The 15,767-nt window shown below is 49.7% G+C and overlaps 1 protein-coding gene and 1 long non-coding RNA gene across 6 annotated transcripts in view; one reads left to right on the top strand and one right to left on the bottom strand.

Moving 5' to 3' along the window:
- Nucleotides 1-7,234: 7,234 nt before the first annotated feature.
- LOC114017101 (uncharacterized) lies at nucleotides 7,235-10,901 on the bottom strand. Its single transcript, XR_003561968.2, has 3 exons — nucleotides 10,432-10,901; nucleotides 7,907-8,111; nucleotides 7,235-7,811 (listed from the first exon to the last, which is right to left on the bottom strand). It is a non-coding gene; the product is annotated as an uncharacterized LOC114017101 (long non-coding RNA).
- Nucleotides 10,902-11,064: 163 nt separating this feature from the next.
- Nucleotides 11,065-15,767, top strand: part of CCDC50 (coiled-coil domain containing 50) — a 45,496-nt gene continuing 40,793 nt past the window's right edge. For all 5 annotated transcript variants that reach the window (XM_055723260.1, XM_055723259.1, XM_055723258.1 and 2 more), the window contains exon 1: nucleotides 11,065-11,257. In XM_055723260.1, coding sequence (XP_055579235.1) covers nucleotides 11,209-11,257 — 49 coding nt within the window. In that variant the 5' untranslated portion in view covers nucleotides 11,065-11,208. The remainder of the gene's footprint in view (nucleotides 11,258-15,767) is intronic.

Genomic DNA, 15,767 nt, shown 5'->3' with positions numbered 1-15,767 from the left:
TGAGCAGCCCCCATGAAGCAGAGGCCATAACCTGATGAGCACCACCTTGCACATGAGTCCAGGGTGGGCAATAGTAGCTCTGACTCAAAACTATATTCTTAAAGAAAGGTCAGGTCCATTTTTACTTGGTATTAAATGACTTTCCAGACCCCTACCAGTCTGTCTTGAGATCTGCTGTGAGATTGGCTTTGCCTTGATATGGAAGGTGGGTTTCCCCATCTCATCTAAGTTTATGCAGAAGCCACAGATCTCACGACTGTTTTTTCCTACCCTTGGCTATAAGGCACCACGGGCTGTTGGCCGGCTTTTTCAGGAAGATGGGCTATTCCCTGGGATTTCCTCTTTCACTGGAATTCTGGGTCACTGCAACTGTTCAGCCCCCAAAGCAACTGATGTATAGTGTGCCAGTCCTTTCAAATGAGGGCCCTGGTGAAGGTGACAGACTGCCATTCTATATTTACGTACTAGAAGGGAGATTACTGGATCTTGTGAGGGGTGGATGCTCTCAGCAGATGAGTGGGTGAATAGATGCCTGACAGCTGCTGCCAGAGGCTAGTGGTCTTTATGCATTTATTGCAGTTACAAGATGGCTGATTTGCAGCGTTGGGCTTCTGTAAGACTCCCACCTGGGAAATTCCTTCGCTTTTAGCCTGTTTGTCCAGGTGCTGGAAATGCTATTACATTTTATTGTTCTTATGTATATTATTCTCAATAGGAAAACAACATACTCTCCATATTCTCCCCGTTACTTTACTCAGTGATAACGTCTTCTATGTCATCCACTGAGCACTTGTGTCTAGAGCTCAAGGATAGTGAGAACATGAAGATATGAGCTCTACCTCCCGTGGTCCTAGTCTGTCTAAGCCTCTTCATGTAGAAGTATCCATTTTCGTAAAGCTATGCAGACTTCAGGTAATCAAACTGGAAAATTGACAGGGGTGGACAAAGTCAACCAGTCCACAGAGCAGAAATGGAGAAGACTTGGCCCAAGCAGATGCCATTAAGCTCAGCTGCTCCAGCTCTGGGTATGAGAGAGACGAGTACATGTGTTGGGGTCCTGAGGGTGTTAACAGTCTGAAACAGCTTCAGCTGGGGTCTCCACCACCCTTTCTGCCCATAGGCTGAGAAGCCCCATTTAGACTCAGCCCTGGGCTCTTTCTGGCTTTGCCTGAGCTGTGTTGGAGGAATGCAGGTCTGCAGCTCAGTGGTGTCTGCCTGCCTGTGGCCCCTTCTGATCTAGACCCAGACCTACAGGTTGACTTCCCTGCCTGACCTCAGACATGGTCTATCAGTGTGGACCTGTCTGGTGGTCACTGGGCTGTGTTTGAACCTGACTGCTATCATCAGGCCTGATTCTGACTAGTGGATTGACTTTCAGCTTGATCCTGGATCTGCCTCGTCTTTGTGGGCTTCCCTGATCATTGGGACCCTTGACTGAAGAAGGCTGCTGTCTCTGGGTCTGCCTTGCTTGCACCTCTTGGGATGGATCCCTGAACTGCTGACAGCATTGCTGCACTTGGCTCCCTGTTCCCTAGGGAGTGGCTGGCCCTTGCTGTTCTCGGACATCATGTTCCTCAAAATGTTCAGCTTCTTTCTGTGCAGAGACTCCTCTGTCAGGAGGAGTTAGCTCTGTTAGCCCTAATGAAGCTAGGGCTGCCTCCAGAAGAGATGCAGTCCCCAAATAACCTAACCTTCGTTTAACCCCAAAGCAGTAACCCTTACAGTTTCAGAAGAAGCCTTAGACAAGGGGAATTCAGTGTGGGTTTTGAGTGACTTGTACGATGCAGGAGGCAGTACGTAGCTGCTGAAAGCAGAGGAACATGAAAGGGCTACTCTCCAGAGCCAGCCTGGAGTGGCAGGTTTCCAGACCACTTTGTATGCTGTACATCTGGGATTTGGAGAGAGAGAGAGAGGATATTCTTTTATTTTCCAGAGCTTCCTGAGAACACATGAAAACATCAAGTATTTCAGGTGAGTCTCAACAACATCCATGAGTTTTGCTGTGGTCTTGTGGTCTCCACTTAACCATAGTATGCTTAGTCCCAAAGCGAACAACCTGCTGTGGGAGGACCTGTCAGGGAAGAGCCTTTACTTCAGAATGGGAGAAAAGGCGTATGAACTGTTCTACAACCTCCTCACCAAGGATGGGACTTGGCTGCAGCCAGGTAGTCTCAGGTGGCAGAGACAGGTGCTGTGCAGCACATATGCGGAGACTCATGGACTACTGTTTTCTTGCCTAGAGTGTTTCTAAGAGTAAGATGAGGGTGGGGAATAACAAATACGTTTGGAAATGAGGAGGGGACATCTCTTATAGAGGGAAAGACAGAGTGGAGGCTTGACAGCCCCAACAAAGCAGGGGAAGAAAGATGGTGAGCTTTTAGCAGGCAAGAAAGGGGAGCTGCCCTCACATGCAGGAGTGAAGTGTGCTTCATACGCAGTGTCGGAAAGGCAGGAGTAATTTATTCCTCACCCTGGGCAGTGATTTACAGTGTCCCTCCCCAGCCCCCCATGTGCTTCTCACTCCTGCCTATTCACATGCCAAACAAACTGTTTCTATCTTCTGTGGCCAAATCCTTTCTCTCTTCCACAGTGTCTGCCTTTCTTGTCTGTATCACCATTGTAGACTTGACACCGTTTGTCTCTGCTGTCTACATCCTATTGCATTTATCTGCTCCTCTGTGTCTCCAACTATGATTCACCAGGTATGAATCAGAGTAGAAGGTACTGAAAACTACCCTGTCCTCTTCAGTCTTCATCCCGTACACATTTAATATCTAATTTTGCCTCTGCCTGTGCCACTCCTACCCTGTGGTGAACTTGAGAGAACAAAACCCATTCCAGTCCCATTATTTAAAGCACCACTGGAAGGCGCTCGGATACTCTGCTGATGTGTAGTGCAAAGTCCCTGACAGAGCAGCTTGACTGCAGAAAGGAACTAAAATATTGTGCACAAGCCAGGAGAGCAGCCCTCCCTTGCAGCTCCCTGAGAGGAGGGACTGCATAATGAGGGGGGGAGGTATAGTTATAAAAATGAGATTCTCAGTTCCTTAGGGCACTGTTAAAAACAGTCAATATTTATGAAGCTTTTAGTCTGACTCATGCAATTTGTTCCCCCTTCTACGTGCTTGTCTTTGGGACTCAGTTTGGCCTGTTACTGCCATAAAATTAGATGCTATGGTTTAACTGTATCCTTGCTCTGAGAAAGGGAAAGGTCCAAGGCAGAGTGTAAAGCAGCTCAGGTTGCCGCCTCACTGCAGGCAGCCAAGGGAGTGCATGCAGAAGGAAGCATCACCAGCTTCCATCAGATGGGCATCGTAGTAAAGCGGTCCTAGTGGTTAAGGCAGAGGAGGATGAGGAGTGCAGCTGGGCTGCCTGCCTGGCTTTCACATCTACTCTGGGGGCTGTCAGAAAACCATTCAACTTCTCAGAGAACAGCTCCAAAGCATCTTCCTGGAGTGAGAGGCTGGAAGAGTAGTGCAGGAATGTGAAAGCATTGGATGTGGGAGGAGGCAGCCCATATAAGAAAGTAGGGAGCAGAGGCAGTTGTGGTACCATTCTCACCTCTGCCTCTTAATTCTGAGCTGGAGCACCTCCTCCAGACTCGGTCTCCCATCCCTACTGACTGGGGTTAGTTGGCTGAGGTGCCTGGTGAGGAAATGAAGGTAATGTATAAACCTTTTCTGCTTTGAAATGTGCTGTGACCTGCTGGTCTCAAAGTAATTTCCAGTGATGCTCTTGAATGATGAATATTGGTGTGGCTGTGTAGGGACTAATGTGACCCCTGTGCCAGGCAGTGTCCTGAAGAGGCACGATCTGGAACAACCTGGTTAAACTGTTGGATTTACCCTGAGCTTGATCCCTCTCTGTTCTGACTCACCTTCTGCAAACTCTGAGTCCATCCTGAATGATGACTGAGAGCAGTGCCCCTGAACTTGGCAAGACACAGAGTGATGAGTAAGTGATGCTGTGACATGTCTTTGCAAAACTACTGTCACCTAGAGAAGCTAGTCCCCCAGTAAAGGCAGTGGAACTAGAAAGGCTGAGAGCAATTTGGAGCAGGAGCCTGCCTGGTTTTTTTGAGAACCTCTTCCCTCGCTGTCATTTACAGGACATCAGAGAACAGCTGCTTGTGGAAATGTCAACTGAGGTGATAAAGCAGTACATGACCAACAAAAGGTAATTTCTAAAGCTGGGACTTGGCCTCCAAGCCCATCACCCCACCAGTAGTGGCAGACCTCAGCTCATTCTTTCTAGAAGATGGAAGTCATTGGTCATTCTCACCTATCCTGTGAGCACAAAAAGCCAGGAGAACCCAAAGTGGTAGCAGCTTCTATATTTTCTGATGGAGCTTGCCACTGTCTGAACGGAGGAGGGAAAATAAGAGGAACCAAGGATGAGATGTGTTATCTCTGCTGAGTAGCAGCAGGCTGTGCTGGGCTGCCTGACCTTGTCCCCAGGGAGCTGATGCACCCCCCGAGTGAGGTGGAGACCCTAGCTTGGCTGCCAAAAAGACACACGTGCATATTAGTGTGGCACTCGGGATACGCTAATTAGCTTGGCTTCTGGGTGAAATTGCCAGGGTAGCTGGGCTGGTTCTGGCATAGCTTCTGCAGAGCTATAGCACACAGGGCACTGCCTGCCTGCATGGAGTTACATATTTGGAAAGCCCTGGTTCCTCAGCAGTTCCAAGGGTGCTGGTGGTGAGGCACTGTGTCCTCCAGACCACACTGCAGCCACCAGCTGGTAAAATTTGCTGGCTGCTGTACAGGCTGATGTGAACTTGGCAGCTCCCAGTGTGACCACAGCAGAATGAGCTGCCTCTTGATTTTTCTTGTTGCAGATGTTGGACTGAAGAGGCTCAGAGGTGCCTGTATCGAGGACCTCTGCAAGGATCCTTTGGTGTGGTCAGCAACCAACATGTGAATGAATGTGTGCATCCATCTACCTCTGAATGTTCCCCCTGAATTTTGCACACTTCATTCTACTCCAGTCAGCCACCCTCAGTAAGTCCGAATTGAATGTAGCTTCTACATGTACTACTTTGTGTAATATGGCTGCATAGATGAGGCTGGGTGATTTCCTGCTAAAAATGCTGGGTGAGGCACTTTTAGAGTTGTGGAGGTCAACCCTGTTTGCTAACAGTACCAACTTTCACACTGTTCTTCCCCTCTCATGCTCTTCATTCTCTCAGTTCCTATCACCTGGTCTTTTGGTTTATTGAGAAATGTTACCCATCTTTTAGAAAACTGTCACTACAGGTCACTCAGGGGAGGGCTTAGAAGGTATACAGGTCTATTCTGTTCTAAGGAAACCTGCACAGACAACCATAATTCTTGCATTTCAGAGAGCTTGTCATCTTGCCTAGATTTGATTTTGCATCCAGGGCTGCTGAGACTCTGTAATAGCATGCTGCACATGCAAAATAGTTTTTTTGGTGAGCCAACACCAATGCCTTGTGGATGTAAACTTGCATATAAAAATCATGAGTTGAAATGAGGGATCCAGCTGAGACTGTAGGACATATTAATCCCTTACCTTTTGGCCTGCTTTCCACCCTGCAGCTTGGGAAACAAGGGTGGCAGAGGTGATAACACGTAATTTTTTTTAGTTAGTTATTTTTAAAATACAGAAAATGATGAGCAGGTGGAAATCAAACGAGGTGATTTTTAGGTAGATCTAGAAATTTTTCGGAGCAGAATATAGGAAACTCCCTGCTAGGTAAGAAATGCACTTACTTCAGCCCCCACCAAACTCCCTCCAAAAATGTGTTGAAGTTTCATCCAGGCAGTAGCAACTGCAAATAGCAAGAACCAGCCAAGGTGCTTCACATTTGTTAGGCTTCTTATGCCTCCATTGTGTGGGCTTGCAGGCAGCTCCTTGCAGAGCGCTAGGTGAACGACATTTTGTTCTGGTGAGCTCTGTTCTTCTGACTTACAAGACTAAGGAAAGATGCATGGTGGACGAGGGAAGAAAAAAGTAGCAAATGCACCACTTCTAGTATTACTTCTCACTTTCATTGGTAAAGGAGATTTTTTGGAAGGCATTTGGTGTCTTTTGCTGATGTGAAACTTAACACTGTTTCACTTGGGGGGGGAATCACAAAAAATACAACCCTTGCAAATGTATATGTAAAATTGTGGGCAGAGATGCAGAGCTAATTTGCACTTTGCCATTTCCAGGGTAGCCTATACAAGTATCTGATCTGTGCATGTAACTGAGCTGTGAGCAGCATCATACCTGACTTCAGACTGCATAGGTTCTCTCTCCAACTTGAAAGTCAACGAAAACCCTTGTTCTGTAAATGCATAGCTCATGATTTTCTGAGCGCCCCTCATTATGTTACATGTAAGCACAAGTTTATTCTCCTCTTTGTTCATTATTTGCAGTCACCCCATTCATTACCCCTGGTGTGCTTTGTAATACCTTAATCCTTGCAGGCTCCTGCTCTCCTTGTTCTTCAGGGAGTCTGAATTTCCACAGGCGCCATTCAGCTACCTACGGAAATTGCACACCTGCTTCTTGGTGCTCTTTGCCAATGCTGTAATGTTTGCTTCCTCTCAATGGCCCCTTCTGGCACAGGACTTCAAATCTCTTTTCGAGTGTCTTAGCTTAGAAATGCAGGGAGGTTAATGACTGAACTGTTGTTTGTTGGGTTGTTTTACTGCAAGTTTTTTCCCTGCATCCCTACATCACCTGTCCCCTGGGATACCCTGCAGCATCCCATGGGGTTAGGGGCAGATACTACCTGAGACCCCAAACTTTGATTTTTATTTATTGTAGGGAGAAAACAGGGGACTCTCATCCTTTAGGCTTCCTGGAAATAGAAAGGAGTCCTGTGTTGGTTTTTATACTAGGAATTTGAATTTGGGAAGAAAACCAAAAGTGCATGTCCCCAGCTCAGGTGAGAAGGAAGGTCACTCCCCTGGCATCAGTCACCACTGACCCACAGGTTTTGGACATGAGTTTGCGCAGCACCTGGTATCATGAGTCACTTAGAACCATTTTTTTTTTCCCCCATCCCTTTGCACTGACCATTAACTGAAGCACATGTTCCTGCCTGTAGGATCATTATGCTCTGTGTCTTCCCACAGCAGCCTCATCAGTTGGAAGTTAGCCTTGCCATCATTAAGGAAACTTTAACAAAGACTGTTCTGTTGAAAGTGAACATCTTGATGAAGCCTAATTTATTTCACAGTTGTTGTTATCCTGTTGACCTAAAATGACAGCAGGAGACTTGGAGAGGTGCCCAGTTTATTTAAGAAGCAAATACAAAATTGTCTCTCCCTGCCTGCAGAAAGAGCTTAGAGGCATAAGGGACTCCTAACTTCTGGTCCCAGTGCTCTGCCTGGCAGCTCCTGCACCTAAAAGCTTACTGTGTTTTTTCTGAAGGCCAGTCCAGATCGTGTTGTGTTAATTTGTTTTAAGAGTTCCAGCCTCTGCTTTGCACATCTTTACAGAAGTGTTTTCAGTGCTGTGAGAACAGGGAAAGTGGTGTGTGGTGCAGCAGCGTGACAATCTGGGTACCCTCCAGGAATGCCATGTTTCTGGGGGCAGCATCAAATGCCTGGGTGCAAGTAGGTAAAGTGCCCAGTCCTGGGGTTTAAGCCTTGTGTGGTGGCACAGTCCCAGCTGTGGTGCCATCTCTGAGCCCCTGCCCACAGCTGTATGCTGGAGAACACTCCTCACTGATCATGGTGTGCCTGGTACGTGGGGTGTGCTGTGGAGAGTAACTGCTGGAAAGCACAGAGCCAAACAAGGTGCAGGATGCAAGGACATGTGTCTAGGGTCACAGGTTGCAGCAAGAAGTCCATCTGGATATAAGATGAAAAATCATAATGAGCAAAGAACGGAACAAGAGCTCAGGGAGGTGCTGTGATCTCTAGCCTTCAAGATTTTCAAAACGCACCTGGGCAAGGCACTGAGCAACTTCATCAGATTTTGAAGCCTGTCCAGCTTTGAGCAGGGGGTTGGACTACAGCCCTGCAAATTCCTCCCTGGCTGACATTAGTCCATGAAAGAAAAGTAAAGGTGTGGGTTGTATACTTCAGCTCAAATTCTGCATCAGCTTCCCAGTGGTTAGTCTTCCCAGCTTTATTGAGATTCATCAGCCACTGCAACACATACCGTTTGTCAAGTTAGATGCTGTAGAATTTGCACGGGAAAAGCTGATGTCAGTCTAGCAGGACAGGCAAACACCTTCCATGCCCTTTGTCCAGAAGCACCAGCTTTTAGACATAAGTGAGAGGTGGGAGGGTGATTTGAGGTCTATGACAATAAGGAGCCCTTTGAGACCATAAGATGTGATGCTGCTGCAGTGTTGGCATTAAATCAGTAACTGCCTGGATCCTGTTTATTTCCTTCTCATCCCCTGTCCTGCTGTGGTCATTTTTGGTCTTTGAAGCATTCTATAATCTTCAAGTGGTTCATGCCATCTTCCAATCTCTGATTTCATCTGACTTAATCTCAAAAATCAAGCTGAGAGGGAAGTCCAACATCAGGAACACAAAGGAAATACTTTTGTGTGTAGGACCTTGCCTTAGGGAACAGTGTTGACAAATGCTGTTCACTGGTTTTGCTTGCATTACCCTTCCCGGGAGCCTGTTCCAGCTTTTCTGTGCTCTGACAGCTAGAGATCTCTTTATTTCCAGCACCAAGAAAATAATGTCCCTTATGTAGTCTCCCTGTAGTTTCCTTGGGTCCTAGCAGAGACCACCATCCCACTGCTATCACTGAGCTTCAGCAGATCTTGCAAGAACAAATGCATTTGCATGATTGAGGGAGCCACATAGTCTGTGTAGTAGAAACTTGAACCCAGGAACCTCAGGAACTACTCTGCTGGGACCCTGAGCATCAGGTACCAGATCTTGCTTTAGTGAAGCTACACATAGCCAGGAGCACAGCGCTCTTAACAGCTGCCAAAGCCACATCAGTCCAACACGGTATCTCTTGAGTGCAGTGCAGATTATGACTAATGTATATTGTTGGGGTTGGCCCTGGCCAGACAATGTGATACAAATTCATTACTGAAGACTAGAGCAAAGAGCTGTGGGGATGGAGTAAAACACAGAATCACTGGGATGGACAGCTTACAAGTCATATTCATAAATGTAGGGTCATAAAGGGGGCTCTGTTGCATTAAAGCTGTTGCATAAATGTGAATGCTTCAGGCTTTCAGCTTCTGCTGCTTTGTATTGAATGCCTTATGCTGACAGAAGGGCAGGAGAAAACCATACTTCAGTTTTGGAAAGCTGTGACCTCTGTCAAATGAGTATGTTCTGTGCCACTTCTCCTGTATGTTCCTGGTTGCTTACCCCCTTCTTTTGTCCTCCCTTTTGTCCAATAATAAATGCTTACTCAGTGATCAAAAAGCTTGATTGGTAAAAGGTGAAGGATGTCCAGAGGAATATACTGAGTTCAGAAAATCTCAAATTTAGGAGAATCTAGAAATGGATTTGTAGACCCTTCATTAGCATGGGGCTGTTGTAACCACAGGGGGTATTTGCAAGCAGCCCAGTTGTATGGCTTGTATGAATGGCAGGGGGATTACAGGGGGGAGCTGGGCAGAACTGGGACTGTGACGAGACAATTGGTGTGAGCTGCCCCTTGGAGGAACAAGACCCTGTGACTAATCCCAAACTGTATGATCATATGGAGTTCCTGGGAAGAGGGTGTCATCCTGCGTGTCACTCACCTCCCAGTAAATTAATACAACAGCCTCCTAGGTGGAAGACTTACCAGCTCTCAGCATATGCCAGCACATAGCAGAGGTGTGCTAGGTATGAGAAGGAATCACAAATACAGACAATTTAGTGATTTTTCCTGTGGAGAAGGCTAAGCGATTGAAGGAATGGTAAAGGCAGTCAGATTAAAGACAGTCTATGCATATCTGCTTTGCGGATGATGAAGCACCGTTTGAAAGAGGTGGAACTAAGGACAGCGTTCCTGAGTTTCAGAAAACAGACTTGAAAAACTCTGGAGTAGCACAAGGCTAACCCTTTGAAAATCAACACTTTTTTTTTTTTTTTCAGTTTCTTTAATGGTTTTACTTTTTAATAAATTGAAATATTATGCCTTTTGCCATTTTTTCTGAGGTCTGACATCCCACTACTTCTCCCTCTCAGGTCCCGCCCCAGTTGCCCAGGGCACAGAGCTCCTGGAGGCTGTCGGAGATGGGGAGCAGGAGATGGGCTCAGTCTCCCTCTCACCCCTGCATCCTCTTACTTGCCAGTGGCACAGGGGCCATAGGACATTAGAATAGAAGCTGGAGGCCACTCATTTCAAATGTGGCAATACTGACTTAATCTGCTGCTCGTGTACTCCTGAGATACACCCTTATGTATGATCCAAACACTGAACAGTTGACATGAGTGAGTAGTTGTGCTGAGCACAGCCCAGAGAGGCTTAGACACCCCTAAATCCTCTTCCTCTTACCTCCTCCCTCTTTGCCCAGAGGACATCATCTCATGCTGTTTGCTGCTGGCAAGCAACCGTGCGTGGCAGCCGCGAGTGCCACCGGCCCTGCTGGAGGCTGGTACGGGGCAGAGCGCTGGGGGGGTTCAAGGGCCCCTCGAGGAGCCCCTCGGCCGGGGATGCTGGGCTCGGGGTGCGCCCGTCCCGGCAGATCGGCCCCTCGCCCCCCTCCCTGCGGGACCAGCCGTGCCGGGGCTGCGGCACCCGCCTTTGGGGCTCGACCTGGGCACGTTTTCGCTTGCCAGCTCGGCGGGACACAGGCCAGCACTGGGGTGGGATGGCTTTGGGATGGGGAAGGAGGGGCTGAAGCACCGGGCCCCGGCACGGGAAAGCGCCGGGGCACCCCAGATGTCCGAGCGGCTTGGAACGCCGCCCCGGCGGTGGCAGGGGACCTCTCCATCCCACCCGCGCCCCTGCCAAATACCAATACAGTATCGATAACGGCGCTCGCAGGCCCCCCGTCCCGAGGAGCGGCCGCCCCGGCGCGGCCGGAGGAGCGGAGGGGGAGCAGCCGGGGCCGCCACCGCCCACCTGCGGGGGGGCCGAGGGGCGGCGAGCGGCAGCCCCGCCCCGCCCGGCGCTTTCTGTCCCCTCTCCCGCGCCGTACGGCCGGGCGCTCCGGCTCCATCCGCTGGCAACTTTGTAGCGCGGGGCGCGGGCGGCACCGCCGCGGCTCTGCCCTCACCGGGGGGCGCGGGTCGACCCCTCCCGGCCGCGGGCCGGCGGGCCCACCCCGCCATGGCCGGCATCGGCATCGACCACTCCAAGCTGCCCGGAGTGAAGGAAGGTGGGGGTCACCCCGGGAGGAGCGGAGCGGCTGGGGGGGGGCGCGGAGCGCGGCCCGGCGCGGGGGGGGCGGGACGGGACGGGGCTGCTTGAGGCGAGTTGGGGAAGGCAGGGGAGGAACTTATTGTTAAAAACAACAACAACAAAAATAATTATTTTAAAATTTTCCACCCGCCGGGGTGGTTGGCGGCTCTTCCCCGCGGAGCCGGTTCCCGGCGGGGGAGGGGGCTCGGTGCCCCGGCCGCCGCAGGGAGTGCGTGGCGGGCAGCGCGGGGCCCGGAGGGAGCCCGTCCCGCTTCCCCCGCGGTGTCCTCAGCGGCCGGGCGGGCGGAGGCCGGCGGGGCCGGAGCGGCGTTGGCCTGGCGGGGAGCCGCGACCGGCCGGCTCTGGGCTGCTCGCCCCGGGGCTGGCGGCCGGGCGGGGGGTGCCGCTTCGCCCCGGCAGCAGGCGGGGAGCGGCGCGGGGGGAGGGGGCCAGCCCTTTGTCTGCGCCGGGGCCGAGGCCGCCGCCGGCGCTTCTGCCGCGCTTCCCCCGCCGCGCCGGGGCGGCGGGGCCGGGGCAGGGCTGCGGGCGCGGGGGGGAGCCGGGCTGTGAGACAGCCGGGAGCCCCCGGGGGATCGGCACGCAGAGACGTGTGCCTGGCGGTTACGGCTCGGTTGGGTTTGGAGGCTCCGCTCGGGGCGCTGGGAACTGTGAATACCCGTGTGTGGGGTGATCTGAGGGGACGGGCGATGTTGGGGTCCTGGTTAAAAATCCGTGAGGCTGCGGGGTTTTTGCGAAAGCTCTGCATGGAGCTTTAGAGCACCAAGCAGCCTCCTTCACCCTGCGAAATCCCAGTGCACCCCAGGAGCGCAGGGGAAGGGGGGGCTGTAGGCGCCCCCCACTTTCTGGGGTCCAGCAGCGGCGGCCCCAGGCCCCGCGCCCGGTCCAGGCTAGCCTGTGAGCTGGGCGCCCACTTCACCTGTCTGTGCCTTTGAGCCCAACAAAGGTGCCCGGGAGCTGTTTCTGTTCTAAAAAGCTTTGTACAAGCTGGAGTTGTTCTGACAGCAATACAGGACCGTGGAAGCTGTGTCCAAATAAAGTTATTTTGAATTTACATTGTATTCACAGAGCACTGCATGCCTATCTAAATACAACCAAAATTCCTTAAACTTGTTTTCCTTGCTGCTGGCCACTTCTTCTTTTTCAAAATTTCGTTTTTTACAAAATAGCAAGTGTGAATCTGACGATTCCGCTAGTCAAGAGTAGAAGGTGTATGTCTGTGCAGGGCGCTGGAGGTTCTGATTGACCTCTTGTCATCCTTTAATGCTTCACTTCTTATTGCTACTGGAAGAAAAGTAATATCCATGCGCCTGAAGTTTTAGGGGTTAATGTTGCTCCTGTTAAGAATTGTTATTGGTCATTTTAGTGTGGCCAATATCTCATCCTTAGAGTCTGTCCACACGTGGCTACTCAAGAAACTTAACCCAATTAACCTTTCCAGCGGATTGATTAAAGTGAATTAAATCCCTGTGTAGACTCTCTTATTCAGAATTTGAGTAGCCTTGATTTGATTTCGCTTGATTCATTTTTGAAGTGATCTACCTGGAGTGAGTTGAGGTTACTTTCATGCTGAATGAAAGTATGTTTACAGAGCTGCAGCGTAGCTCAACCAGTCCTTGGTTAATTTGCACCTGTGGTTAGCATGGATTAAGTTTCATGAGTGTCCTGGTGCGAAGATCTGTTGTTACCTGATAGCGGCTGGATTAAAGTAGCATCCCAGAGCAGCTCCAACATGCAAAGTAGATGAGGCCTGAGCCATGTTCTGCAAAGCCTCAGGCATGTTTCACACTTTTAGTTTAGTGGCATCATTTGTTTTTTATTGTGGAAAGTGTTGAAACCAAGCTATGCTTTGGATTAGATCTTTTCATGCTGGGTGTTAATGCCAACCAAGGAAAGTACGTATCACCTTCCATACCTTGGGAAATAATTACTGTTCCTCATACAGAAATCATTGTCCATCCTTCTGGGAAAACATTCCCTTTCCTCATTTCGGGTAAAGGTCAGTTTAGTCGTTCATTAACAACGAAGAACATTGTTTTGCTTTGAATACTTTGTTCTTCACCAGCTGTCTTTGGGGATGGGGAAGGGTTGTGTCCAGGTTCTCCCTGGCTGCAGGCAGCTGGGACTGCTGCGACACAGCCTCATCCTCCTCTTCTGGTGTGGTCTTAACTCTTCTACCAGCGAGATCATTTCTGTGCAGTGATGGCGGTGAAAATCTGGTAACTAGCTAGGTGCTGCAGGAAGCCTTGTTTCTTGTGTTTACTTTCTTTTTTTAATCTGTAAAATTACGTATGCTAGTTGGAGGCCTGGTATAGATGGCATTTTGTTGGCGAATACTGTTTCAGCTGGTCCAGCTTATTTTGTGGGCAGGGGGTTACTGGTGTAAAATGAACTCTCAAAACACTTTTTCTAGTATGAACTAGACCTTGGTGCTGCAGCCTAGTGTTACAGAGGTGGTTTTCCTTGAGCAGAAAAGTAGATGTTCTGACCACTGTGGTCAGTAAAGCTCTTGTAAGTTATTTGCTGAAGGTTTTGGTGTTAGTTGCAATCTGTGGGCTGAGTTTGCCTGTATTTCTTTTTGTGTCTTAAGTATCTGGGACGTTTTCTTTTCACAAAGCAGCTTCTGCTGTGTGCTCTTTTGACCCACCCCAGGGGATTGCTCAGCTCTATGTGTATAGAATATTTTTTTTTTTACTGAGGTCCCATTTGTGAGCCTTTTGGGGGCAAAAACATACTGAAAATACTATCTTAATTAATTGCTTATAAAGCAAATAAAAGAAACTGGCTTGGACTCTGCTTGATCTCTAATTGTTTCTTCTGATCCGATGCATTTTTAGCTAGTAGCAGCTAAAATTGGGAAAGGCTACACGCTCTCCTTGGCTGCTTGTTTTAAATGAGCTCTTCGGTGCAGCCTCCGGTGCCATCTGAAAGCACTGTGCACTGCCTCTTGGACCTGGAGGCATCCCTGCCTGCAGGCAGAGCTGCACGGGGGCCTTCCTGGGAGGTATTTCGGAGCTGTGCAGACCTTGCCCCTCTCTGGAGGATGCACCTGTGGTCCCATCTGCTGTTGCTGCTTTTGCCAAAAGGCTGAGGTCTGTGGCTACAGCTTTGTGAAGGCGATGCCCGTCTGCCAAGACTGAGACTCAGTCCCTTGTCCAGTGCAGTCTCTGAAAGCTATTAGTTGTTAGCAGTGGCGGGTGAAACCCAGGTAGGGGCTTCTGATTTTCCTGCCAATTTGAGTCCTCGGTGGGGAGAGGTGGGGAGTAGAGGGACCGTGAACGCTGTCCTAGCAGTGTATGGCTCTTTGGAACTGTGGAAAATTGCAGTGGCTTAAGTGTTTTTATTTAATTTTATTTTTATATGTCAGTGCCAATCACTAGAACCAACCCTGCCATGCTGCTGTCTCTGGAGCTCCAGCCTTGACAAAGGCTGATTGTGTCACCCGTGCTTGGAGAGACACCGCAACAATGCTCGCTCTGTGGTTTCTACTCTTCATTAAATATCTGATTTGACTTTCTGAAGCTTCTGGGCTGTACATTCAAATGCTGCTAGTTGTAGTCTGCTGCCAGAGAGGCCAGTTTCCCAAACGTGGTAGTCGCATCTCTGACTGCAGCCTCGGGGAACAGGAAGGGCTTGAATCCTTATTGTCCACCTTTGGAAGGCATTCTCTGGGGCAGGCAGACTGGCTGGCTCTCTTTTGCCTTAACATCAATTGAATAGGAGTTTGCTGTAAGCATCAGTCTTTCTCTTCCTTCCAACCACAGCACCTTCCTTCTGACCTCTGCAGCTTAACATGACCTTCGCTGAGACTCCTGCAATAAAACCTCCTGACAGCTGGCTTGACAAGCGACTGGGGAGGGGGGTCAGCTCTAAGGTGCAGTGTTTCAGGCTCCCGTGATGTTATTGGCTTATATCAGGGCTTCTGGTGCCTGTGTATGCTCAGCAACACCACAGTGGACAAGAGAAACCTGATGTCTGTCAAAGGTGGAAGTGGGTTTGGAAAGTATTGATGGCTGGCACAGTGTCTGATGAGGAGGGATTCTGATTTGGGATTTTCCAGGGGACTGGTTTTGAAGGATGATCTGTCAGCTGTACGCATGTGAAGGAAGGGTTGGCCTTTAACTGGATTAGTATAATCAGGGCAACAATTTTGTGAGCAGCTGAGGGTTGGTCAGGTCACTGTGAAGCCACCTGTCCCGTGCCCTTTGGCTCCAGCTGGGATTTTTCCTTGCAGCATGATGTCCGGTGTCATGATCTTCTGCTTTGTGACTTCCCCAGGGAAGGGCTCTGAAAAATTCAAGCAAGCTGGATGGCTCAAGGGCAACAAGGAGGTGGAGAGTGATGGGATGTCAACGCAGGCTTTTCTTTCTAGGTCACTGGTTCATGTCCAGCTCTTTTGAGTAATAGGAGGTCTGTTTTTCCAGCATGCATGAATTCAGTAGCTGAGGCTGTGGTAGTCATTTAACTTC

Source organism: Falco cherrug, chromosome 11 (genome assembly GCF_023634085.1).
Source record: "Falco cherrug isolate bFalChe1 chromosome 11, bFalChe1.pri, whole genome shotgun sequence".
Taxonomy (NCBI): Eukaryota; Metazoa; Chordata; class Aves; order Falconiformes; family Falconidae; genus Falco; species Falco cherrug.
The sequence above is the reverse complement of the archived record's forward strand: the minus strand, read 5'-3'. Positions and strand labels throughout refer to the sequence as shown.